Below are 27,702 nucleotides of genomic sequence, written 5' to 3' on the forward strand. Positions count from 1 at the left end.
AGTGAGCTGCCTATCACAAGAAGGGGTGTTGCCAAACCAGGAGGCACATCTGCTGGATAACAGCAATGAGAAGTTCCTGATTCTAAAACAATCATTGCAAGCAATCAAAACTATGATAACTTTGATAACAAAAGCAATGCTGAAATCTGTGTTTTAACCTCTACAGCATACTTTGTACAGATTACATGGTAAAACCCTGTTGACAGATTCCCTTTAATACCCTACAGAGACTGGATCAGCTATAAGATATAACATAAAGTTTATACTAATAATATACTGCTTTTCTGTATAGCTCAGTGGTCAATATTTCAGTCCATGGATGGTAGTGATTTAGTTCTTGCATGTCGGCCACTCCTCAATAAATTCCTGTGACATTCCTGTGTTTGCCCTGGAGAAATGTTAGTCTGGAAATGCTGGTGTGGGGTGTTAGGTGTAGTGATGGCCGCCTCCTAAGTAAAGTCTTGTAACAGTCCTGTGTTTGCCCCTGGATTAAATATTCAGTATATATGTGTATAAATATAATTATCAATAAGGGATTATATCAGGATATACTGTATGTATGGACAATTGTTTCCTGTATTTGGCATATGAATATATATGTATCCCAGTTATGGTGTTGGAGATGTCAGTCAGCTGTGATGGAATACAAACTAAGCTGATTATTATCAGTTACAAAGACAATTACTTTGTGTAAATCAGAAAAACCTGCATCAAACCTGTTGGTGGTAGCTTGGGAGCAGCCATTATTGTCAAATTAGAAGGATGACATACCCCCGTTTTCCTTATTTACATATATATGAATGTATTCCATGACAAAATGATATAGCCAATCAGGTCAGGCCACATTATAGTCAAAAATATATATATAAAAAGGTCTCAGAGAGAATATATATCTTATAAGCAGCTCCAAAGAGAGAAAGGGCACCACACAGCTGTGCAGGAAACAGGCGCGGGATGGTAGGTATGACTTGTTCTGTAGTAATGTTGTGCATGTATACCTACATCTCCTGTATGTTTTGTTAGGGTAGGTTATGTTGGGGGTTAATGTCTTAAAAGAAATTCTCCATTGAGAACCGTTTAGGTAAGCATAGAATTATCTCCCAAGTTATATGCACAATTGTCTGGTGAACAATCGTTATACAGACATAGCCATCCATATTTTAGTTCATTTTGACCTTTGCAGTTTTTCAACTTTTCTGCACATGTTCAATAACATCAAGTGGTAAACTAACAAATTTTACTGATGAAGGTCACGTTGATGGGTTTTATATTTACTATATACACATGAATGGAAAATCCTTTGAGATGGGATGAGGATTCCCCTTTGACATACACATCCAGTACACAGTCAATTATTAGGAACACATATTTTGATTTCATAGTCGTATCTGGGATTTTCTTCTTTTCAGTGGACAGATGCCCAATTGTGTCTGACAGTGTTAATAGATAGTGGTCCACAATTTTATTAACAAGGCCATGTTAGGAAATCCCATATCTGTACAGAGAGTATATATATTTCACAAGACAATCCCGGGTAGATATGAAATGTTTGAAGGGAATTGAACTGATGGAAGGTGTTTTCCCACAAGGATATTGTCTGAGCTCCAGGGAAAGCATACAACAACTGGGTTATAATAAGATGACAGTGCTACAGTCTCTGAGCACTGGGGAATACTCTGGGGTGTTGAAGAAATGAAACGTCAGATGGTGGTGAAAATCTAGGATTCTTTTAGATATCAAATGCGTATTTTTTTTATTTTTTTTATTAGAAATGAAATCCTAATGAGACAGATATGAGGAAAAACACAATACTCTAGCCAGACACAGGGTCATTAAAATTGTATAAAGGACTTTCAAAGATATTCACACAAACTGGAACAAGGAAAAGGCAGTAGTGGTACCTAATAAATGTGTCTAATTTTTCTAGTCATTTTTTGAGGGCCCCATCACAATTACATGTAATATTTTTTCTGTGTGCCCTTTATGTGTCCTCAGTGTCCTAATTAACTCCTTCACCCCCAAGGGTGGTTTGCACGTTCATGACCGGGCCAATTTTTACAATTCTGACCACTGTACCTTTATGAGGTCATAACTCTGGAACGCTTCCATGGATCCCGGTGATTCTGACATTGTTTTCTCGTGACATATTGTACTTCATGATAGTGGTAAAATTTCATTCAAATAACTTGCGTTTATTTGTGAGAAAAATGGAAATTTGGCGAAAATTTTGAAAATTTCGCAATTTTCCAACTTTTATGCCCTTAAATCACAGAGATACGGCACTCAAAAAACTTGATAACTAACATTTCCCACATGTTTACTTTACATCAGCACAATTTTGGAACCAACATTTTTTTGTGAGGAAGTTATAAGGGTTAAAAGTTGACCAGCGATTTCTCATTTTTACAACACCATTTTATTTTTACGGACCACATCACATTTGAAGCCACTTTGAGGAGTCTATATGATAGAAAATACCCAAAAGTGACACCATTCTAAAAACTGCACCCCTTAAGGTGCTCAAAACCACATTCAAGAAGTTTATTAACCCTTTAGGTGCGTCACAGGAATTTTTTTGAATATTTAAAAAAAATGAACATCTAACTTTTTTTCACAAAAAAAATACTTCAAGTTCAATTTTTTTATTTTACCAAGGGCAACAGGAGAAATTGGACTGCAAAAGTTATTGTGCAATTTGTCCTGAGTACGCTGATACCTGATATGTGGGGGGAACGACTGTTTCGGCGCATGGCAGAGCTCAGAATGGAAGGAGCGCCGTTTGACTTTTTCAATGCAAAATTGGCTGGAATTCAGATCGGACGCCATGTCACGTTTGGAGAGTCCCTGATGTACCTAAACAGTGGAAACCCCCTACAAGTGACCCCATTTTGGAAACTAGACCCCCCAAGGAACTTATCTAGATATGTGGTGTGAACTTTGAACCCACAAGGGCTTTACAGAAGTTTATAACGTACAGCGGTACAATTAAAAAATCATATTTTTTCCACAAAAATGATCTTTTCACCCCAATTTTTATTTTCCCAAGGGTAACAGGACCCTAAAAGTTATTGTGCAATTTGTCCTGAGTACGCTGATACCCCACATGTGGGGGTAAACCACTATTTGGGCGCATGGCAGAGCTCGGAAGGGAAGCAGCGCCATTTGACGTTTTTGGCTGGAATTGAGATCGGACACCATGTCGCGATTGGAAAACCCCTGATGTACCTAAACAGTGGAAACCCCCACAAATGACACCATTTTGTAAACTAGACCCCCCAAGGAACTTATGTAGATGTGTGGTGAGAACTTTGAACCCCCCAGTGCTTCACAGAAGTTTATAACGCCCGGGCGTGAAAATAAAAAATTCGTATTTTTTCCACAAACATGATCAATTAGTCCCCAATTTTTTAGTCACCATTTTTTTATTTTCCCAAGGGTACCAGGAGAAATTGGACCCCAAAAGTTGTTGTCCAATTTGTCCTGAGTACGCTGACACCCCATATGTGGGAGAAAACTACTGTATTTTCACACGTTAGGGCTCGGAAGGGAAGTAGTGACGTTTTGGAATGCAGACTTTGATGGAATGGTCTGCAGGTGTCATGTTGCCTTTGGAGAGCCCCTAATGTACCTAAACAGTGGAAACCCCCCACAAATGACCCCATTTTGGAAACTAGACCCCCTAAGGAACTTATCTAGATGTGTGGTGAGCACTTTGAACCCCCAAGGGCTTCACAGAAGTTTATAATGCCCGGGCATGAAAATAAAAAAAATCGTATTTTTTCCACAAACATGATCAATTAGTCCCCAATTTTTTCATTTTCCCAAGGGTAACAGGAGAAATTGAACCCCAATAGTTGTTGTCCAATTTGTCCTGAGTACGCTGACACCTCATATGTGGGAGAAAACTACTGTATGGACACACGTCGGGGCTCGGAAAGGAAGTAGTGACGTTTTGGAATGCGGACTTTGATGGAATGGTCTGCGGGTGTCATGTGCGTTTGGAGAGCCCCTGATGTACCTAAACTATTGAAACTCCCCACAAGTGACCCCATTTTGGACACTAGACCCCCCACAGAACTTATCTAGATGTGTGGTGAGCACTTTGAACCCCTAAGTGCTTCACAGAAGTTTATAACGCTCGGATGTGAAAATAAAAAAATCATTTTTTTCCACAAAAATTATATTTTTGCCCCCAATTTTTTATTTTCCTAAGGGTAACAGGAGAAATTGGACCCCAAAAATTGTTTTGCAATTTGTCCTGAGTAGGCTGATACCCTACATGTGGGGGTAAAACACTGTTTGGGCGCATGGCAGAGCTTGGAAGGGAAGGAGCACCATTTGACTTTTTCAACTCAGAATTGGCTGGAATTGAGATCAGATGCCATGTTGCATTTGGAGAGCCCCTGATGTGCCCAAACAGTGGAAACCCCCAATTCTAACTCCAACCCGAACCCCAACACAGCCCTAACCCTAATCTCAGCCCTAACCCTAGCCCTAACCCTAGCCCTAACCCTAGCCCTAGCCCTAACCCTAACCCTAACCCTAGCCCTGGACCTAACCCTAGCCCTAACCCTAATGGGAAAATGGAAATAAATACATTTTTTAAATTTTATTATTTTTCCCTAACTAAGGGGGTGATAACGGGGGGTTTGATTTACTATTTATGGCGGTTTATATGTTTGGCAGCTGTCGCACGCTAAAAGACGCTTTTTATTGTAAAAATAGTTTTTGCATCACCACATATTGAGAGCTATAATTTTTCCGTATTTTGACCCACCGAGTCATGTGAGGTCTTATTTTTTGCGGGACGAGTTGACGTTTTTATTGGTACCATTTTCGGGCACGTGACATTTTTTGATCGCTTTTTATTCCGATTTTTGGGACGCAGAATGAACAAAAACCAGCGTTTCATGAATTTCTTTTGGGGGGGTGCATTTACACCGTTCCGTATGCGGTAAAATTGATAAAGCAGTTTTATTCTTCGGATCAGTACGGTTACAGCGATACCTCATTTAGGTCTTTTTTTATGTTTTGTCGGTTTTATGCAATGAAAACTATTTTATATAAAAAATAATTATTTTTGCATCGCTTTATTCTGCGAGCTATAACTTTTTTATTTTTTTGCTGATGATGCTGTTTGGCAGCTCGTTTTTTGCGGGACAAGATGATGTTTTCAGCGGTACCATGGATATTTATATGTGTATTTTTGATCGCGCATTATTACACTTTTTGTTTGGCGGTATGATAATAAATAATTATTTTTTGCTTCGTTTTTTATTTTTCTTTTTTAAGGGGTTCGCTAAAGGGGTTAACTAATGGACAGTTTTATAGGGCGGGTCATTACGGACGCGACAATACCTAATATGTGTACTTTTATTGTTTTGGTTTTTTTTTATTTCCAAAAAATGGATTTATTGGGGGAATATTTTTTTTTTTTTCTAATTTATTTGGCGATTTTTAAAAATTATTTTAACACTTTTTTTTAACTTTTTTTTAACTTTATTACATAGTCCCAGGTGGGACATCACTGTCCTGTGACAGATTGCTGATCTGTCACATCACAGATCACTGTGACAGATCAGCGATCTGTCACAGGCAGTGCAGAAGGCTTCCTCATGCCTGCGCTTTGCAGGCACTGAGGAAGCCAGCTTCCTGCAGGCCCCCGAAGGCCCCCGTCGCCATCTTGGATTCGGGGACCTGCAGGAAAGGAGCCCCCCCGCAGCAGCGTGCACATTGCACTGCCGTGGGGGGCTCAGGGAAGCACGGAGGGAGCCCCCTCCCTGCCGATGCTTCCCTTTAACCCCCAGTACACCGCGATCATGTTTGATCGCGGTGTGCAAGGGGTTAACGTGTCGGGGGCGGTCCGTGACCGCCCCTGACACATTGTGCCGGGTGTCAGCTGTGATAATCAGCTGACACCCGGCCGCGATCAGCGGAGCTCACCACGTGGGCGCCGCTGATCGCGGTAGACATACTATCCCATCCATGGGCATAGGGGCCCAGGTCCCATGGACGGGATAGTACGTCGGATGTCAGGAAGGGGTTAAACATGGCCGTAGATATACTGTAGGACTGATGGCTGATTTGTGGGAGGAACCGCTCCCGTTGAGTGTCCGGGCCGGAACCAAGGGAGTTGTCATCTGGCTTCCGGGGGAAACTGTCCCCGGGGGGCAGAATTCAGGGACAGACCGTTGTGACAGACAGATGGGCTAGGCGAGGGACCAGTACAAAAGAGGTGGAGAATTCCTGGGATGATGAGTCAGCAGACCGAAACAGAGACAGCAGGAGATGGTGGGAGCGGCTGAGAGCGAGAGCGACTCACCAGTGCCAGGGAGGATGCTCACCGAGGACTCCAGAGGGACGGTACCGAGGCGATTATCCGGGACATGCTTCCCCGCTCCAGCCCGCGGCTGCTGTGGCCCCAGTTCAACCCGCGGCCGCTGCCGCCTCCCCTCGGCCCGCGACTACGGCCTGCCCGCGGTCACCCGCGCTGCGGCCTGTTCCCCGCCACCTGCAGCCGCCCTGTTCTCACCAGTGGCCGCGGCAAGTCCAGTACCGCCGGCGGCCACCACTGTTCCGCTCCGGTCCGCAGCAGGGGCCGGGCCTCTGCTGACCGCGGACCTCCCGTCGCAGCCATTAGCTGCGCAGGTGGCCTGGTATTCGCCACCACACATCGCTGCTGCTTGCCCCAGGCCACGGGCTGTGGCCCAACCATCCAAGGACCCCGGTGGAGCCTGTGGGGCTCCAGTGTCATCAGCGCGCCGGAGTGCGCGAAGACTTCGTCATCGCCTCAGCAACTGGGCCCAGCAACTACTACGCCGAAAGACCACCAACCCGAACGGCGAGGGACGTCTGGACGGCTAAGTTGACTTTATAATTAAGGACCCGTAGTCAGCCATACCGCGGCCCTATAGTGACCGGCTGTTGCCGGGAGTAGTCGTGTTCTACCCGTTTGTGTGTGCCTGTATAGAACCCCTGCGAGGGCAACCCGTGTTACCCCTTTTGGTGATCAGGCCGGGACTGAGGAAAGTTCCCTCTAGTCTTATAAACGTTAATATAAAAAGCACCTAATTGTCTCGCGACTCGCCACTGCATCCTGCGTACCTGCAAACACCACAGATCTACCTAGGATGCTTATCTTGTGAGACACAGAGTAGTTAGCATTTCACACAAAACAGAGTACAAATTCCAAAAAACAACCTCTGATGCCAAAATGATTTGAAGTTAAACGGTATATTTTTATAGGTGCTACCGTATCTGTGGTTCATGAGAATCACCAATCAGATGCTCAATGGACTCATTAAAGAGGACCTCTCTTTGGCTTTTTTAATATAAGCTGAGTACCTCCTCCAATTGATGCTGCTCTACTGATTGTGGGACAGTTTTTCTTTTTTGTCTGTGCCCCTCTGTTCCAGAGTTATGCCCCTCGGTAATATAGCTGCCAATTTTCCCTTCAACCAATTGGGCGTATACCTCACAACTTCTCGTTAAGTATTTTATTTTTCTCCTCTGATACTGGACAATCAAAAATGGGTACTCAAAGAAAGAAACCGAACTTGTGGTCATAAAAGAGGTCAGAATCGAAGTAATCAATTAAAAACCTTTAATAACAACCAATGGTTAAGAAACGGGTGCACACAGAGTAATAAGAGTCATATTATCAAAATATGTAGGTATCGCTAGGTAAAAGTACAAAAAAGATAATAATAATAATAACAATAATAATAATCCAGACCAACCAGATTGCAAAGATTGAAAAAATATGTGTCAAAAACTCACACAACAACAGATAGAAGATGGTTGCAATTATGGTGATGAGCAAAATAATGGTAATACCTAATCTGTTGTGGTGTGTTTATGACACATATTTTTTCAAACTTTGCAATCTGGTTGGTCTGGATTATTATCTTTTTTGTACTTTTTACATAGAGATATATACATATTTTAATATCACGGTTCTTATTACTGTGTGTGCACCCATTTCTGTATAGTGCCACCACTTGTTAATAATGGTTTTTTAATTCATCACTTCAGTTCTCACCTCTTTCATGACCACAAGTTCGGTTTCTTTCTTTGGGTACATATTTCTTTCGAATGGTCTGCCATTCAGTGCTCACGGCAGTAAATGTCAACTAATTATGTTGGATTATTCCATTTGCTTATACTGTTATTATCTTGAACTGACATATATTACCTGCTGAGTCCAGAATGTGTTTTAACAATCAAAAATGGCCACACCTATAGAGAAGTTCTGTTGAATATACCCAGTTGGTTGAAGGGTGAATTTACATCTTTATTACTGAGAGGCTTAACTTTAGAAAAGAGGGGCACAGAAATTAAAAGAAAAAAAAAAAGTGTTTCAGAATCAGTGGAGCAGTAACAATTGAAGGAGGTACTCAGTTTAAAAAAAAAAAGATCAGTGAAAAGTTATGTTTAAGGGATAGGAGAGCAAGAACTGTGCAGTATATTGTCAGTAGTTGTAAAACACTTAGGCCTCATTCAACATGTATATCATACCCATATTTGAATACCTGTGTTCTGGGTGTAATATTCAGACCCTCAGTATTATTTAACCAAATCTTCGCACCATAGAGCTATTTAGTACAATAAGGGCGACTTTGTGGACATTCAAGGGACCAGACCTTACTTTCTAAGTATGGATAACCAAAAACATAAGCGAACATACCTATTAGTATAAGTGAATTGTGTAGGTGCAAATTCACACTGTGGCCATTAACAGACAAAACCTATAATAAGAAGTCATTTATATATTTTGCACTTTGCACTTACACTGACAGGCATGCTCTCTACAGTTTTTGGTTTTGCATAAATGTCTTGTGCTTGGTACAATTGAGAGAGGGACCACTCCCCTTTGAGCTCTGCATCGTCTATTTAGCTTTCCACAGGCAGGTATAAAGCAGTCAGATCTAGGTGATACTAGAGTTAGCAACCATCTTGTATACCTTGTTGCGGTGGGACGGCTATCATACTTGTCATTACATGTATTTCTATTTATGTATTTACTTACTTCAGGGTATCGACTCACTGCTTTTATTCTAGGTGTTATTCTAAATATGGATTCATAATGTAAGGTCTGGACCCCTGAAACGCCACTGAATCACACTTGCAGTACTATAAATCACTTAGTCGCACAAATTTGATTTATCAGAACTTGGGGGGAGGTCTAGATATTACACACAGAATACCAATATTCAAATATCATTATTCAGCCAGATACTTTTGGTTATAGGAATATTGGTTGGTTCAAATATTCAAATATGTAAGGTCAAGACCTCACATTCTAAATACAGATGGTTAAATAATAGAAAAAAAATATTTGGAAAGAAAACCTACAGCCCATATTTTGCATATCACATATTCCAGCTGTTACCCAACTGTTACATAAGCACTACAGATGTGTCCTCTTTTTCTTTTGTCTCGGCTTGTTATATTCTGAGATGTGTGGTGCAAGATGACAACATAATTGTGCGATACTATGTAGCAGTCAATATAATGAATTTACTGAAAGATTTGAATCCTTACCAAAATGTATAAAAAGGTAGATGTGTAACCATATCTATGCATAGAACACCTTAAACATATCTGTAGGATGCCATATATGCAGAATTTACTCTTTACTACTCTTTACTACTATGCCACTACTAAATAGCGCTGTCCAGCATAAATATCTGTTAACTTCATTATTAACAGAATAGTTATAGAACATACCAGCAAAGGCATTACTGTAGTAGGTGCAGAGATTGAATACATACCTGGGCCCTGGAGCTTAGGGAGGCCCAAAGGGTCCCTTTGACCCATGTAAGAAGTCCAATAACATTAAAGACCTGTGATAATTAGGAGCTATTTTGTAAGCTATTTTTTGAGATTTTTCACCAGGGCTTACAATCTTTAAATTGCGCCACTACATAACAACCTCCACATGGAACCTACGCATTTCAGCAGTAAGTCTTATCCAATAATAAGGTGCACAGTGTAAACATGTGGGTCAGTGTCTACCCCTGTATATGCAGTTCTGTTCCATATGAATGCTTTCAATAATGAAATAAATAGTACATTTTACATGATAGTAATGCTGGTCAGTGCTCTTTACTATTGGATTGTTGTGTGGCTTTGAAATGTCTATGCATGGATTTGCAGTCAGCAGGTGTCCCCAGAAGATGGTAAGCTGACTCCCTTACTTTTTAACTTGGTGTAATGGTAAATCCATTAGATATATCTTTAGATGATGCACCTTATAGCACATTGCATTACAGACTTTCATGTTTTTGTAGCAGTTTGCAATCCACAGTTTTATGGACAAGACCATCTTAAAAAATCACATATCTATACTGGTACAAAAAATGTAACAAACATATATGTGGGGATGTGAATAGTAAGAAATATTTTTTTTTTTCCTTACAGGTGCAAAAAATACAGATGGAGACTGACACATGATTTCAAGGATGCCTGAGAATTAAGAAGATGTTAAGCTACCTTTAAATGAACTGTTGTTAGTATCCTACCAGACGTCCTGTTCATGAAAATAGGACCAGAAGCATGACATAAGTGAAGTAAAGCTACGTTCATCTGAGATCCAGAAGCAGCTTTTCAAATCTGAAAATCACTGAACCACAAAACATCTAAGGAATCTACTTTGTTTGGAAACCTTAGACTCTAAAACACTCTAATATTGCTCTTGTTACTTTAAGATAAAGAAACTGATATAACCTTCCAATAAATTTACTTACTCCCAACAGACTTTGAAGAGCGCTGTCATGGAGGAATATGAATTTAGTGTTAAACAGCTACAACCGAATGTCATATCGGTACGCCTCTACAAGAGAAAAGTGGGTGGCCTGGGGTTTCTGGTCAAGCAAAGAAGGAGCAGACCTCCAGTTATTATTTCTGACTTAATTCGAGGTGGAGCAGCCGAGCAAAGTGGTCTTGTGCAGGTCGGTGACATTATACTGGCAGTGAACGATAGGCCACTTGTAGATTCTAGTTATGAAACTGCCCTGGAAATACTACGCAGTATTGGCTCAGAGACATTTGTAGTGCTCATTCTTAGAGGTCCTGAAGGGTTCACCACTCATTTGGAGACAACATTTACAGGAGATGGAACACCCAAAACAATTAGAGTTACCAGACCTCTGTGCCCAAAGTCAAGTGACTTATCAAGTCAGAGCCTATATAGTAAAGACCAACAAAATATGGTGGACAGTGCCACAAGTTCAGCTGGTTCATCTTGGCAAGAAGTCCACCAGCTTCTTAAGTTAAATGGGCTTGACGGAGTCAAAGGAGATGACATCAGTATAAGTCCTTGCCTTAATGGGGGAGCCGAAAAAAATGATATCATGAAAGAGATTGAACCAGTAGTGAACTTGCTTCAGAATGCATGTAAAGAGCTAAATGGAGATCATCTTACAGAAAGGAAGGATGCAGAAGTGCAAGTTGAAAGGTAAGATATCCCTGCATAAAATAAGCCTAACCTAACCTCCAGCTCTAGCATTGTATCATTACATAAACGATCAAGTCAGTCAACTCCCCTTTAGATGTAATTATATTCCTTTACCAAAAGGAATTAAATATTCACATCTAAAACCTGTGAAATGTAATAATTCTTTAGTTGAGCTACGGTATATCTTCAGAGTATGATCAAATTCAGCATGTATTCAAGCTATCATACCACTATTCTAATTTCCTTTCTATATCCACTTTTGCATAAAGTCTGAATATCCACAACCTCAAACAGTAAAAATTGGTCTTCGATGCTAATGCGGTAGTGGGGATGTGTGGGTGGTAATGTCCTTTAGAGAATAGAGAGAAGTTGTGTTTCACACTTGATAAGAATATTTGCCATGTTCTGGGTGTGCGAACGCAATAACCACGTCTTGTTCATTTCATTGTTAAATGAAAACAGATAGAAAATGATGCATTTAGTGTCCACCATGACAGAAAGCCAAAACTTAATAGAAACACACAAAATCCACAACAAGTTTATGCAGTTTATGCAACTCCATTCATTTTTCAGAGTCTGCAGGGATAATTTTTGTGCTCATTGCTAATTCTATGACAATCCTAGAGGTTTGATGCTGGCTCTCTTTCTCACAGTATAAGTACGTACATTCAATTCTGTCTCCACATGCCATATTTATGCTATATTTTAGGACTTTTCACACTTCTGATCACTTTTCTAAAGTGGCAATACCACTGGACAGAGTTTCATGGGAGGAATAAAAACTTCCCACAGACCAAATGATTTACTATTACTTATACCAGGAATAACATTTGTAGATTTACATTTTTGGCATAATTACAGCAGATGCACCAAGTTTATTAAAGGGAATCTGTCATCAGGATTTTGCAATCTAATTTGCTATTTACTGGGGCTGTCGTTAATACGTCACATAATGGGCTGCTTGCTGTAGTTTTGACAAAATCACTACATAATCAGCAGAAGATTATGAGTAGTGGACTAGTAAATCTGCTGCCATGAAGTCCTCCATATTCGTGAGCTCTGCATAACCCCACCCACACCACTCATTGGCAGTTTTCTGCCTATGCAGAGTGTACACAGAAAACTAGCAATCAGTGGTGTAGGCGTGTTTATACAGAGCTCAGTAATCAGAGAAGTGGTAGATCGACAGCAGATAAAATAGTGATTCTATCAGAAATATAACACGCAGTCCAGTAAGTGAATTCTACACTAGCACACAGATGTCTGAAGCACAAGTGCTCCCCCTCTGTAGCCCCGCTCTCCACTCATCGTTCCACTCTCCACTCACTGTCCCGCTCTCTCCCTCCACAGCCCTTGTCTCCACTGGCTGTCCCACTCTCTTCCTCAGCAACCCAGCTCTCCACCCGCGTCCCGCTCTCTCCCTTAACAGCCCCGCTCTCCACCCGCCAACACGCTCTCTCCTTCCACAGCCCTGCTCTCCACCTGCCGTCCTGCTCTCTCACTCTGCCGCACCGCTCTCCATGCGGCATCCTGTTCTATCCCTCCGCATCCCTGCTCTCCATTCATGTCCCGTTCTCCACAGTCCGGCTCTCTCCCTCCACAGCCCTGCTGTCCACATGCTGTCCTGCTCTATCCCTTTGCAGCCCCGCTCTCCATTCATGTCCCGCGCTCTCCCTCGCAGCTTCACTCTCCACCTGCATCCCGCACTTTCCCTCTGCAATCCCGCTCTTCACCCACCAGTAGGTGGTTCTATGTGGAGTGGGCGTGGTTTGATACATGCACACACACATGCATACACTCAGCTTTATATATATATAGATTGGTAAATGTAACAAACTTAATTTATAGACTTTACTTTATAAGAGTAAAAAGTAACCTTAAAGCCAAAATTACATAATACTTTAATTTTCAACCTTTACTCAACATCACCTCTGCTTCCCTTTACACGTGCATCACAAATTATAACAGTAAGAAGTCACATTTATAAAACTAAAAGGGTCATTATATCGCAATAAGTATGTAATATCCATCAATATCATCTGATTACATTAATAAAATTGTAACGTCAACTCTACGAAGGAGGTTTTCTGTGTTCTAGTAAATAAATGTGTAGCCTAAATTCTCCAACAACACGAACAGAAGTTTAATAAAGCTGTATTCTGAAGTGTATATTAAAGGGGTTCTCCACCTTTTGGGATAATATACAGCGTGGGCCATATATATGGACAAACCTAAATAAAATGGGAATGGTTGGTGACCCAGATCAGCGCGCTGAATTTGCAGAATGGGCAAAACAAAAATTGGAACAGGACCTTCAGTTTACACAGAACATTATGTTCAGTGATGAGGTAAACTTTTTTGGGTGGGCCATTTATATGGATACACCTAAACAAAATGGGAACGGTGACAGTTTTCTTGCGCAGGGTGTCTTGCATTGAAATCTGCTGCAATGACCTGGGTACTGCGTTCACCAGACATCAACACAATTTCTATCCGCTCCTCACATTTTAACCTTTGCGACATGTCAATGGCTGTACACAAAGAGAAACTTGTAAATAACTCATGAAAGATTATGGTTACATTAAAACCAAGCACATCATTGTTTTTCTTGTGAAATTCTCAATAAGTTTGTTGTGTCACATGACCCTCTTCCCATTGAAAGAAATAAAGTTGGATCCAAAATGGCTGACTTCAAAATGGCCACCATGGTCACCACCCATCTTGAAACGTTTTCCCCCTCCCATATATTAATGTGCCACAAACAGGAAGTTGATATCACCAACCATTCCCATTTTATTTAAGTGTATCCATAAAATGGCCCACCCTGTATATACAGCTCTGGCAAAAATTAAGAGACCACCACATCAAACCCCTGTCATGGGCAGCCCAATCTCCAGACCTGAACCGCATTGAAAACCTCTGGAATGTAATCAAGAGGATGATGGATAGTCACAAGCCATCAAACAAAGAACTGCTTACATTTTTACGCCAGAAGCAGTGTGAGACTGGTGGCAATCAGGCCAAGACGCATGAAAGCTGTGATTAAAAATCATGGTTATTCCACAAAATATTGATTTCTGAACTCTTCAGGAGTTAAAACATTAGTATTGTTGCTTCTACATGATTATAAGCTTGTTTTCTTTACATTATTTGAGGTCTGGAAGCACTGTGCTTTTTTTTTATTTTGACCATTTCTCCTTTTAAAAAAAAAAAAAAAAAAAAAATTTCTTGCTTGGAAATTCGGAGACAAGTTGTCAGAAGTTTTTAGACTAAAAGAACAATTTACATTTTACTCAAAAATATACCTATAAAGGGAAAAATCATACAAACTGAACATTTTTGCCAGAGCTGTATATTTATTGTTTAGTGCAGTGCACGTGCCCAGGATAAAAATGAGTTAACTGAGTCTGTCAGTCATGGGAGTTTGTAATTTTTTTTTTCCTGTCTTTTCTGTGCTCCTCTCAGCTGATTTATTACCACAAATCACATAAAAGTTAAATGTGCATGAAAAAAGAGCTTGTAAAAGCCAAATGGTAAAAAAAAAAAAAGAAAGAAAGTAAAACAATTGATAAAGGATAACCCATTTAAGTGAAAATCTGGAGCTCATTATAGCTGGATCCCCACACTGGAGAATTTAAAGGGAAATCTGCTGGCTCATGCTAACCACCAAACTTATAAATGAATTTGTAGGTTATAAGAATACAAGTAAATCTATGCCTTTAATAAAAGAAAACCAACACTGCTCTGTTGTAGAGAAATCTACCTTAGACCAGTTTCATGCATCCATGAAACACAGACTGTTCTCACATCAAAAGACCACTGGGCATATATGAAGCAGTTAGCTCAGGTCAGGAGACACGGTGGTGAGGTCTGTCTTTCAATCTCATAATGGTCCCTGTTTCACGGATGTGTGAAGCTAACCTTAGTAGTATAGAAATGAGGCTGGAAGTGCTTTAAGAGAGACTGAGAACTTCTATTGCTTTGGCTGCCAGTTTCATTCTGAGACTCCACCCTCCAATAGGTGATTGACATGCATCACCAGTACAAACTGACAATCACTTAGATGAAGGCAGAGGTAAGCCACGTGCACACATACAGTATTTGTTGAGTATTTCACTCCTCATTTTGGCTTAGAAATGCTGATCTAAAATACTAACCCAATACTGAAAGTGTGAAAGTGGCCTTAGGCTGAAAATGGAACTGGGAGCCGAGGCAGCGGAAGTTCTCCATCCTGCAAGGGCACTTCCAGCCTCATTTGCATATTACTAATTAATTGGATTTATCTGTAACAGGGCTCTGGTTAATTACTGGATTCTTATCCATGTAATTACACACATATTGTTTAATAATATGTTCAAAGATCTTTCCTAGTATAGAAGAAAGGCTCACTGGCCTGTAATTTCTGGGCTCCATCTTCTTTCCTTTTTTGAAGATAGGGACATCATTTGCCCTTATCCAATCTTCTGGAACTTCTCCTGTTCTTCAGAATTTTTCCAAGGAAGGAAGAGCTGAAATTAGAGAGGCAGGTGCTGGATGCTTCAGAGTGTTAGATTACATCATAATAAATGAATCCATGATATGACTCATACATGCTAATAGCATACAGTATATGAGTCTCAGGATGGTGCTTTGTAGGTGGAATGGGCAGGCACTGAGTCTGGGAGTGTGTAAGCTGCGGGAAAAATACAGCTCTGGCAAACAAACCAGTGTGCACTGCCTCCTGGAAAATGTAGTCTAGAGACGCAGAGGGAGAGCTGTCAGGAAGCTCAGATTGGAAACAATAACAGATTATAAGAATGGCTATAAGGGACTTAATGAACGCTAAAAAAAGGAAAATAAATGTAGCAAGGGCATTTAGGGATTGGTTACAGTGAATGCTAGATCGCTTTATTTGTGCCTGGAAAACCCCTTTAAGGGTAAAGTTTTCTGCATCATGATTTAGTTAACACAATATTTGTGTGCTTGAAACATGCTACATCTGAATCATATAGTGAACAACCTCCTTAAAGGGGTTGTCTGGTCCATATCGATAATTCTGCACTCTGTGTGACTGCAGACTTATGAATCCCCCACAGCGCCAGCATTTGCGCAGCTGTGAGTCGCTGGTTTCTGACCCTGGACTGGAGGGTATGTAGGAGTTATACCTACTCCTAGCCAGTGGGTATGGCCGACTAGAGGGCATGACCTCACTCTATACAGATGTATGGAGCGAGGCTGAGCCCGGTGGCCGGGAGTACGTATAACTCATACACATCCTCCTGTCCAGTGTCAGAGACCGTAGAATCTCCACAACGCACAGTGTGTGTGCTGGGGGATTCATAAGTCTGCAGTTACACAGAATAACTACAGACATCAATTTGGACCAGATAACCCATTTATTAGTCCAGGTATGTTCCCAGGAAGCTATTATTTGCTTCATGTATTCCCATATACACAATTTCTAATATACGGATGTAATCTGTTCTTGCATTTCTTGGAGAGAAGCTGATATTTGTTGTTGTGGAATCTGAGATTAATTAATAGTTGGATTAAATGACAGCATCTGGAAGGCACTTAGAACTATCATTCTTTTCAGTGCAAAGCATGCGGACTAAGTTCATCTTCATCACCAGTGAGAATCATGTGGACAGATTCACCTCTTGTATCTTTGCCTTTTGTGACAGCAATGTGTGAAGACCTTTCTTTGTTAACTATTAGTTCCAATTAAGCAATTCTCTATCCTCCGTTGGAGGTGCCACTGTGATGAATCATGAGTCATGCCTTTAGTAGTTTATGTAGGATTAATAGTAATAAACAGTATATAATAATAATAATAATAAATTTTATTCTTATAGCGCCGACATATTCCTCAGCACTTTACATTTCAGAGGGGATTTGTACAGACAATAGACATTACAGCATAACAATAATCACATACAGTAGATTATAACAAATGCCAAGAGGAGTGAGGGCCCTGCTCGCAAGCTTACAGTCTATGAGGAAAGAGGTAGACACGAAAGGTGGGTGGTAACAGTTGCCCTGATTGTATGGACCAGCCATAATGTTAGGTGTGTGACAGTACGGACACAGAGGGCTAATGGATGCATAAAGCATGTGGGAACATGATGCGGGAAATCTGGTTATGGTAAAAAAACTTTTGGCTGTGCCACACAGGGATAGATTAGGTTAATGTGTTGAGGCAATAGGCCAGTCTGAATAAATGCATTTTCAGGGCACGCTTAAAATTGTGGGGATTGGGGACTAATCGTATTGACCTGGGAAGTGCATTCCAAAGAATTGGCGCGGCACGTGTAAAGTCTTGGAGACGGGAGTGGGAGGTTCTGACTATTGAGGATGCTAACCTCAGGTCATCAGCAGAATGGAGGGCGCGGGTAGGGTGGTATACTGAAACAAGGGAGGAGATGTAGGGTGGTGCTGAGCCATGGAGGGCTTTGTGGGTGAGGGTAATAAGTTTATACTGAATTCTGGAGTGGATGGGTAGCCAGTGTAATGACTGGCACAAGGTAGAGGCATCGGTGTAACGATTGGTGAGGAATATGATCCTGGCTGCAGCATTCAAGACAGATTGGAGAGGGGAGAGTTTGGTAAGAGGGAGACCTGTTGTGAGTTCATTTTCCCCTTCACTACTGAGGCCCGAGGAACTCCCTCTTCTGGTGAAGAAAGGTAGTGAGCCTGATTATCAAACACCTGAGCCTGATGATGATGACTGGCTGAGTGGAGTTACTGACTGGATATAAGGCTGCCGACACCCTTCTGCCCTGCGGGTGATTTCTCTGTGGGATCCTTGGAGACCAGTCTGAATTCCTGCTCTTCTAAAGCTAAGTTTTCTGCTCGGCTTTTTGCATTTGTGCTTTGACTTTGTTTTGCTTTGTTTTTCTGGATTTCTGCCATTCCCTGCTGGGGTGAGCTGAATTCCTTTAGCTCTGTCTTCTGAAAATACCTGAGTGCTGATTTAGTTTTTGAAGCCTAGCTGCTTCAGGGTCTTTTTCCATATCAGCTTGTTGGCTTATGTCTTTGATAGGGTTTTGGCAGATTGCAGACAGCAACCTTCCTTTCCTGTTCTGTTTAGTTAGCTTGGGCCCCATCGTTTGCTCAGCCTATCTTTCTATCTGTGTGAGTGTTTTTTCATCTTGCTTCACCGTCATTATATGTTGGGGGCTGCCTTTTACTTTGGGGTCTGCTCTGGGACAGTTTAGATATCCTTTTCTGTCTTTAGGCTATTTAGCTCTCCGGCTGTGATCGAGGGGTCTAGGGCACTGTAGGAACCCCCCACGGCTACTGCTAGTTGTGTTGATAGGTTCAGGGGTCTGCGATCTGATAGTTGCCAACTTCTCTGGTTTTCTGGACGAAGCTTCTATTTTTGTGTCTGCCTCCTACGATGACTCAATCATAACAGAGACCGATTAGAAGAGAGTTACAATAGTCGAGACGAGAATGAATAAGAGAAACAGTAAGAGTTTTTGCACAGTCAAAAGTAAGAAAAGGTCGAATTCTAGAAATGTTTTTGAGGTGCAGATGACAAGAGCGAGCCAGTGATCGAATGTGGGGGGCAAAGGAAAGCTCGGAATCAAGTATGACCCCAAGACAGCGGGCCTGTTGCTGGGGAGTAATAGTGGAACCACCCACAGAAATAGCAATGTCGGGTATAGGTACATTAGTAGAGGGAGGAAACACCAGGAGTTCAGTCTTTGACAGGTTCAGTTTCAGATATAGTGAGGACATGATATTAGACACAGCGTTTAGACAATCGCTGGTGTTTTCTAGAAAGGCTGGCATGATGTCAGGAGAAGAAGCGTATAATTGGGTGTCATCAGCATAGAGATGGTACTGGAAACCAAATCTACTGATTGTTTGACCAATAGGGGCAGTGTACAAGGAGAAGAGGATGGGGCCTAGAACCGATCCTTGGGGGACCCCAACAGTAAGGGGAAGGTGAGAGGAGGAGGAACCGGCAAAAGATACAGTAAAGGAGCGGTCGGAGAGATAGGAGGAGAACCAGGAGAGAACAGTGTCCTTGAGGCCAATGGAACGGAGCATAGTGAGGAGGAGCTGATGATCCACAGTGTCGAATGCTGCAGAGAGATCCAAGAGAATTTGCATGGAGTAACGACCATTTGATTTAGCTGTTAGCAGATCATTAGAGATTTTAGTGAGGGCAGTTTCAGTGGAGTGTAAAGAGCAGAAACCGGATTGGAGAGGTTCGAGAACAGAGTTTTCTGAGAGATAGCGGATAAGACGGGAGTGGACCAGGCGTTCCAGGAGTTTAGAGATGAAGGGAAGATTAGAGACCGGTCTATAGTTAGCGGCACAGTTTTGGTCGAGGGATGGTTTTTTAAGTAGTGGATGTATGATGGTATGCTTAAATGAGGAGGGAAAAATACCAGAAGAGAGAGAGGTTAAATATTTTAGTTAGGTGAGGGGTGACAGCAGGGGAAAGGGACTGGAGGAGATGTGACGGAAATGGGTCACTGGTGCAAGTAGTTGGGCGAGAAGATGCAAGGAGCCTGCTTACTTCTTCTTCTGTGACTGGTTCAAAATCAGAGAGTGAGCTAGATGCAGTGGGGGAGGGAGGACAGTGCATGGTATGAGGTGATTGGGAGATAATTTCCTGTCGAATCTGGTCAATTTTTTCTTTGAAGTAATTGGCCAGATCGTCAGCTCGGAGCTCCGTGGTTGGGGCCTGTACTCTTGGATTGAGTAGAGAATTAAAAGTGTCAAAGAGACATTTCGGGTTATTGGACAGTGAGGTGATGAAGGTGTTGATATAGGTTTGTTTGGAGAGGTGAAGGGCAGTGTTGTATGTTCTAAGCATAAACTTAAAATGGATGAAATCTTCATGTAGACTGGATTTTCTCCACACCTGGAGCACCGCTGCAGGAAACATGTTTGCACCGTGTGCCAGGGTTGTCGCCGTCTGCGTTGTGGTGTTCTATTTATAGGGGGTGCAAATTCATCCAGGGCACTTTGAAGTGTTTCATTGTAATGCTTCAATGCAGAATCAGGACATGAGAGGGAGGAGATAGGGGCCAATGAAGACTGTAAGTTCTTCATAAGTTTCTGGGTGTTAATGGCCTGTATGTTTCTATAAGTCTGGACAGTGGGGGTGACCTGAGCAGCCTGGCAGTTCTTGATAGAGAATGATAGAAGATTGTGGTCAGAGAGCGGGAGAGGGGAGTTTGCAAAATCATCCACTGCACAAAGCAGAGAGAAAACCAAGTCGAGGGAGTTGCCGTCTTCATGCGTTGGAGAATTAGTAAGCTGCGAAAGGCCAAATGAAGAGGTTAGAGATAAAAGGTGAGTAGCAGATGATGAGAGGGGAAGAGCAATGGGGATGTTGAAATCTCCCATGATGAGGGTAGGGATGTCACAGGAGAGAAAATGTGGAAGCCAAGTGGCAAAATGATCCAGGAACTGATGGGAGGGGCCGGGAGGACGATACACCACCGCCACTCGCATGGAGAAGGGGGTGTAGAGTCTGACGGCATGGACCTCAAAAGAAGGGAAGACAAGTGAGGGTACTTGAGGGATAACCTGAAAGGTACATTTTGGTGATAGGAGCAGACCAACGCCTCCACCTGCTCTATTGTCTGATCTTGGGGTATGAGAGAAGTGTAGCCCCCCCGTATGAAAGAGCAGCAGCAGCGGTAGTGTCTGACTGCTGGATCCAGGTTTCAGTAAGAGCCAGGAGGTTAAGAGAAATATATTATATATAGTATATTATATTACAGTTAGACCTGTTGCATTTTATTGATTATTTTTGCAATTCTCAGAATTACATTTGTCCAATAGTCTTTAAATATATTGCTGCAAAGCACTTTAGTTTGGAACAGCATTTTTATTTGATTATTTGATAAGAAAAATGCATTAATTTCAAGGTCAGACTTTTTTTGATAATGTCTATGTAGACATAATACCGGAGAGATTATTTAATTTGCACATTTTTTTAATCTGTTTTTCATCTCTTATACTGTACATTTGCGCCTTATTCTACTTTTAATTCTTGCCTTTATTAAAGTCTATGTTTGCTTGAGTTTTCTTTTATATATTTTTCATCATGGGCATGGCTTGGGGTTTCCAGATGTTTTCATCCATTAATACTTTTTATAAAGTTTCAAACGTTTCGTGCAAATGTACTCCAAATGTACTGAAAGTCTGAATTTTCTTGTGCAAATTTTGCAACATTTTTGTAGAACGTGTGACATTTTGTACAAAGATCTGGCATAATAATAGACAAAAATAAGAGCATCTTAGATTTTGTGCAAAAATTATAAGTAGGTGCCCCAATTTGAAGAATCTGTGGCAAAAGAAAACCATCAACAAATGCCAGAAGACAGAAAAAGAAAAGTAACTTTAAAAAAAGCGAAGGATGAATGGAGATCTAAGTTTTTAAGCAATAAGTTTGCTTTGTATTCTGAAAAAAGTATATGGAAACATACTAAATCTCACCTAAGAAACTTAATAAAAGGAAAAGTCTTTTACACAAGGTATCAGGGTTAGGCCTCATGCACACTAGTGTATTTGGGATTCATACCACAAAGAGCTCCCATATGATTAGCTATGTAGTCACACCACTGGGGACTAGAGATGAGCAACTTTGCCTTTTTTATGGTCGAGTTGGGTTTCATGAAACCCGACTTTCTCAAAAGTCGGGTCAAACGAATCGGCCGACTATAGGGAAAAGTCGGAGGCCGACTGAAACACGAAATCCAATGCAAGTCAATGGGGAAGCAAAGTCGGCAGGGAGTGGAGGACAGTAAACACACCTACAGTGTCCATTTCAATGCCAAAAACATCAATTCTTTTTACTGTAGCTTGTCAACCTTAATTTGCTTCATAATAATAGTTACGCAGTGAAAACTGGGGGTTATTTGGCTAAAGTTGTGGGGGGTAGGGCTGGCTCCAGGTTTTCGTGTGTCCTGGGCCAAAGAGTGTCAGTGTGCCCCTTTAACACATTCCACAACTCATGATGCTCCGATACGGCACAGAAATATAGGTATAGTACAATGACAAATACTTCACTGCTTACATGACATGACTGATCTACTGTAAATTGTACAATAGCTCAAAAAAAGGACAGTATATTAATCCATACAGTATTATGGCCACCACATTGTGCGCCATATAGAGTAATGAGACCCATATATTTCTCCATACAGAATAATTGGCCACATATAATGTTCCATTCCATACAGTATATGATGATCTCCACATAATGCTACAGTATATGATGGTCCCCATGGACGATGCTCCAGTGTGTTATGGGCCCAAATAATGCTCGAGTAGTATATAACAGCGACCCTTACAACAATTGTTTGATATAAATATAAATTAAAAACTCAACCTTTAATATAGGACAAATAAAACTACACAAAAACACATAACAAGCAACCATGTCACCTACTAAACACTGCAATGGAGTCCTGATATCACAGACTGCCTAAAAACGGAGGTTGGCACCTAAACATTATCGAGATTGGCGCTCCCGTTCCACGGCGGCTATACCCTAAAACTCCTAGATGACCCTGAATAAGTGCCACAATTAGTCACTCAAATACTCAGAAAAGGAGTGAATAGGGGTTGCCAATAGGTAATTGGGTAGGCAACAATAGAAAAAGGTGCAAAAATAGTGCAAAAAAGACAAGACATAAAGTGACAAGTGCAAATTGAAGTACCTAACTTTCTGTTCCCTGTCCTGAATACCTTCCTGTCTGTGGAGGTTGGCACCCTACTGGTCAGCGGAATTGCGCCCCCGCTCCACGACAGCTTACCCTAAAAATGCCCTATTATGACTATCGATAGATTAGCAGGGTAATAACAACGATATTTCTAGAAGGCAGACCTATATAAATGATCCATATTATACAATATGTATACACAATTTGTTGATAACAAAAAGAAGGGTACTCATATTTTGATGATAGATAGGCAGATCTATCAGATGTTTTGCCTATCTATCATCAAAATATGAGAACCCATCTTTTTGTTATCAACAAATTGTGCATACATTTAGGGTGCCAACCTCCGTTGTTAGGCAGTCTGTGATATCAGGACTCCATTGCAGTGTTAAGTAGGTGACACGGTTGCTTGTTATGTGTTTTTGTGTGGTTGTATTTGTCCTATATTGAGACTATATTAAAGGTTGAGTTTTTAATTTATATCTATATCAAACAATTGTTGTAAGGGTCGCTGTTATATACTACTCAAGTTATTGACCTTACTGGTGTTTTTCACTGATTTTTTGATAAAACCCAAATAATGCTCCACATATAATGGGCTCCATTTCTAATGCTCCAGTGTATAATAGGTCCCGTAAATGCTGCTCCAGTGTCTGATGTCCCCAATCTGGAATGCTCCAGTATATGATGGGCCTCATGGATGATGCTCCAGTGTCTTATGGGCCCTAATAATTCTCCATATATAATGGGTCCCAATTCTAATGCTCCAGTGTATAAAGGGCCCCGTAAATGCTGCTCCAGTGTCTGATGTCCCCCATTTGGAATTCTCCAGTATATGATGGAGCTCATGGATGATGCTCCAGTGACTTATGGGCCCTAATAATGCTCCATATATATTGGGCCCCATTTCTAATGCTCCAGTGTATCATGTGCCCCATAGATGCTGCTCCAGTGTCTGATCTGTCCCATTTAGAATGCTCCAGTATATGATGGGCCCCATTTTTAATTAACCCAGGCATGGTATGTGAAAAGAGATCCATGGAGTAATCTGAAGTGTGTGCTGCCGCTTCCTTCACTTTTGGTGTGGGTGAAGGACACAAGGAAAGTGGTTGCTCCTGACCAGAAACCCATACTCACGACTCAGTGCTTGCATTTTTTTAAACTTCAAAAGAGGAGGCGATAGAGCTGAAGGCTGTTTCAGCAATGTAAGCCAAAAACAGTTCCTGATGCTCCGGCTTTAAAAGCAGTCTACCTACTCCCAGAAAACGGAGCCTTACAGGCCTTCCAGAGCTACACCATGATGCAGGCTCAACACCTCCTGCCTTAGCTGCTATTGTGTTTTTGGCACTACCAGCAGATGCACCACCACCACCATCAGTACCAGGTGGCCCACCATGCCCACGTCCGCGTCCTCTTCCACCGTACTTCCTCATGTTTTAGAAAATTGACCCAAAATACCAGCAGATATATGGTACTGTATCAGAAGCGTACATCTCTATACAGTCTAGGGATAACAGTAAATCTCCGTATATATTTCATGAGTCATACACAGACGCTCACAGGCTCAGTATGGATTACCCAATAAAATAAAAAGGTGAAAAAGGGTACAGTATCACCAGATACAAGGTATATATAGTATAGTGTAAACATTCTGAATCTCCGTATACATTTCAGGAGGCAGACACAAACGCTGTCAGGCCCAGTATGGATTACACAAGAATATGAAAAGCTGTAAATGGGTAATGTAACACAAGCGTACAGCTGTATACAGTGTTGGCCAAATTTGAAATCTCGGTATATATTTCCGGAGTCACCCTCAGACCTCAGACGCTCACTCAGTCTGGGTTTGACCATAATAAAAATTGTTGTAAAAAAGGTACTAGATAACAAGATAGCAAGTGTCATGATCCATGCTGGATTATGACAGGTTTTGAATAAGTAACCTTTTTTTCCTTTGAGCTGGTAGCTTGGAGTTGGTTTTGCCCCCGGTGGCCATTGGGGTTATTGCACGGTGATGTCTTTTGTTCTAGTTTGCCCCCAGTGGTGGTTAGTGTTATTGCACATGATAATGAAGCAGGTGTGATTCCTTGGGTCCTGCCTATAAAGGTGTAGCAGGTGGTTTCACTCACTGTTGTTATTGTTGGTGATATTGCTCATTTCCAACCAAGACTGGTGAAGGAAGGAACTACAGAGAGCAGCTCAGGGGAGCTCTGGTGTAATGTCTGGTGAAGGAAAGAATTACAGAGAGGTGTTCCTTGCAGCTCTGACAAAGCTTGGAGAAGGAGCAGCTATTCTGGAGGAAAGCTGCATTCTGGTGGTGGACTCTGTTGCTGGGAGCAATAGCAACAGAGCAAAGCTAAGTGGTGTTTACCTGTTTGTATTTTTCCCTGGTGTGTATTAGTACAGCGGTGGGGCCAGTGCCTGCACCACCCAGCTCCCTAGCAAGGGATAGGTGTAGGGTGTGCTAGGGTGACAGGTTCCAGCTCGGCGACAGGTGAGGAGCCTGTATAGGGAACGTTAGGAGTGTGAGGGACACTGACTCAGGGAGTGCAGGAGGTCTCCACGTCCCCATTCCCTATCGCAGGGCCCACCGTTGTAACTGTTTCCCCTTCCCCCATGTCTTATTGTTTTAGTTACTGGACTGCGGGTCGTGTCACACAGGACAGTTACACGTGACGTGTCTTGTTGTCTTAGTTACTGGCCTGCGGGTCGTGTCACACAGGACGGGTCCACGTGACAGCAAGTAATAATAATAATACATTTTCTTTCTATAATAAATTTTATTTCTATAGCGCCGACATATTTCGCAGCACTTTACATATCGGAGGGGATTTGTACAGACAATAGACATTACAGCATAACAATAATCACATAGATTATAACAAATACCAAGAGGAATGAGGGCCCTGCTCGCAAGCTTACAATCTATGAGGAAAAAAAGGGAGACACGAAAGGTGGGTGGTAACAGTTGCCCTGATTGTATGGACCAGCCATAATGTTAAGTGTGCATCAGTAAGACTAATGGATGCATAAAGCATGTGGGAACATGATGCGGGGAACCTGGTTATGGTTAAACTTTTGGCTGTGCCACACAGGGATAGATTAGGTTAATGTGTTGAGGCAATAGGCCAGTCTGAATAAATGCATTTTCAGGGCACGCTTAAAATTGTGGGGATTGGGGACTAATCGTATTGACCTGGGAAATGCATTCCAAAGAATTGGCGCAGCACGTGTAAAGTCTTGGAGACAGGAGTGGGAGGTTCTGATTAATGAGGATGCTAACCTCAGGTCATCAGGAGAATGGAGGGTGCGGGTAGGGTGGTATACTGAAACAAGGGAGGAGATGTAGGGTGGTGCTGAGCCATGGAGGCCTTTGTGGGTGAGGGTAATAAGTTTATACTGAATTCTGGAGTGGATGGGTAGCCAGTGTAATGACTGTCACAAGGTAGAGGCATCGGTGTAACGATTGGTGAGGAATATGATCCTGGCTGCAGCATTCAAGACAGATTGGAGAGGGGAGAGTTTGGTAAGAGGGAGACCGATTAGAAGAGAGTTACAATAGTCCAGACGAGAATGAATAAGAGAAACAGTAAGAGTTTTTGCAGACTCAAAAGTAAGAAAAGGTCGAATTCTAGAAATGTTTTTGAGGTGCAGATGACAGGAGCGAGCCAGTGATCGAATGTGGGGGGCAAAGGAAAGCTCGGAATCAAGTATGACCCCAAGACAGTGGGCATGTTGCTGGGGAGTAATAGTGGAGCCACACACAGAAATGGCAATGTTGGGTATAGGTTCCTTATTAGAGGGAGGAAACACAAGGAGTTCAGTCTTTGACAGGTTCAGTTTCAGATATAGTGAGCACATGATGTTAGACACAGCGTTTAGACAATCGCCGGTGTTTATATATAAATTATAAATTATAAGTATATATATTGTAGGGTACAATTGAAATCTGCGTATACATAGTCCCGTAGTCAGTCTCAGACGCTTATTCAGTATGGATTTGACCGTAATACTAAATGTCGAACAAAGGTACTGTATAACAAGATACAAGCTATATCGAGTATAGGGTAAAACTTGGTATCTCCGATTCACCATATATATAGAAGGCGTAAACCACACACGCTCACTCACAATGGATGATACCGTAATACAAAATTTTGAACAAAGGTACTGTATCAGCACATACCAGGTGTATCCAGTCTAGGGGTAATTTTAAATTTCCTTCTATACTTCCAGAGTCAGACACAGACACTCACAGGCTCAGTATGTATTACACCAGAATTTAACAAGTAGAAAAAGGGAAAGGTAGTCAAAGCGTAGAACAGTATACAGTATTGTGGTACTTTTAAATCTTCGTATATATTTCAATCTCAGTAAGCCAGACCAGACTCTCCGCTACTGGAAACTACATAGATACAAGTTCAGACGGAAAGTCGAGTGTTAGCAGAAATTTAGGAATTACTCATCGCGGGAAAACCTCCCGGTACATGTTGCAGAGGCGATGCAGACCCTCAATTACTGTGTTTGTGGAGACAGCGAAGACGGTTCTTTGTGAAGAAAGCATTGCTT

General features: G+C 41.7%; 1 protein-coding gene across 5 annotated transcripts in view; it reads left to right on the forward strand.

The window, feature by feature from the left end:
- Positions 1–27,702, forward strand: part of NOS1 (nitric oxide synthase 1) — a 558,783-nt gene that overhangs the window by 389,003 nt on the left and 142,078 nt on the right. For all 5 annotated transcript variants that reach the window (XM_073560587.1, XM_073560281.1, XM_073560506.1 and 2 more), the window contains one exon: positions 10,423–11,458. In XM_073560587.1, coding sequence (XP_073416688.1) covers positions 10,776–11,458 — 683 coding nt within the window. In that variant the 5' untranslated portion in view covers positions 10,423–10,775. The remainder of the gene's footprint in view (positions 1–10,422; positions 11,459–27,702) is intronic.

This window comes from Dendrobates tinctorius, unplaced genomic scaffold, assembly GCF_039654945.1.
Source record: "Dendrobates tinctorius isolate UK_male_01 unplaced genomic scaffold, ASM3965494v1 ptg000003l, whole genome shotgun sequence".
Lineage (NCBI taxonomy): Eukaryota > Metazoa > Chordata > Amphibia > Anura > Dendrobatidae > Dendrobates > Dendrobates tinctorius.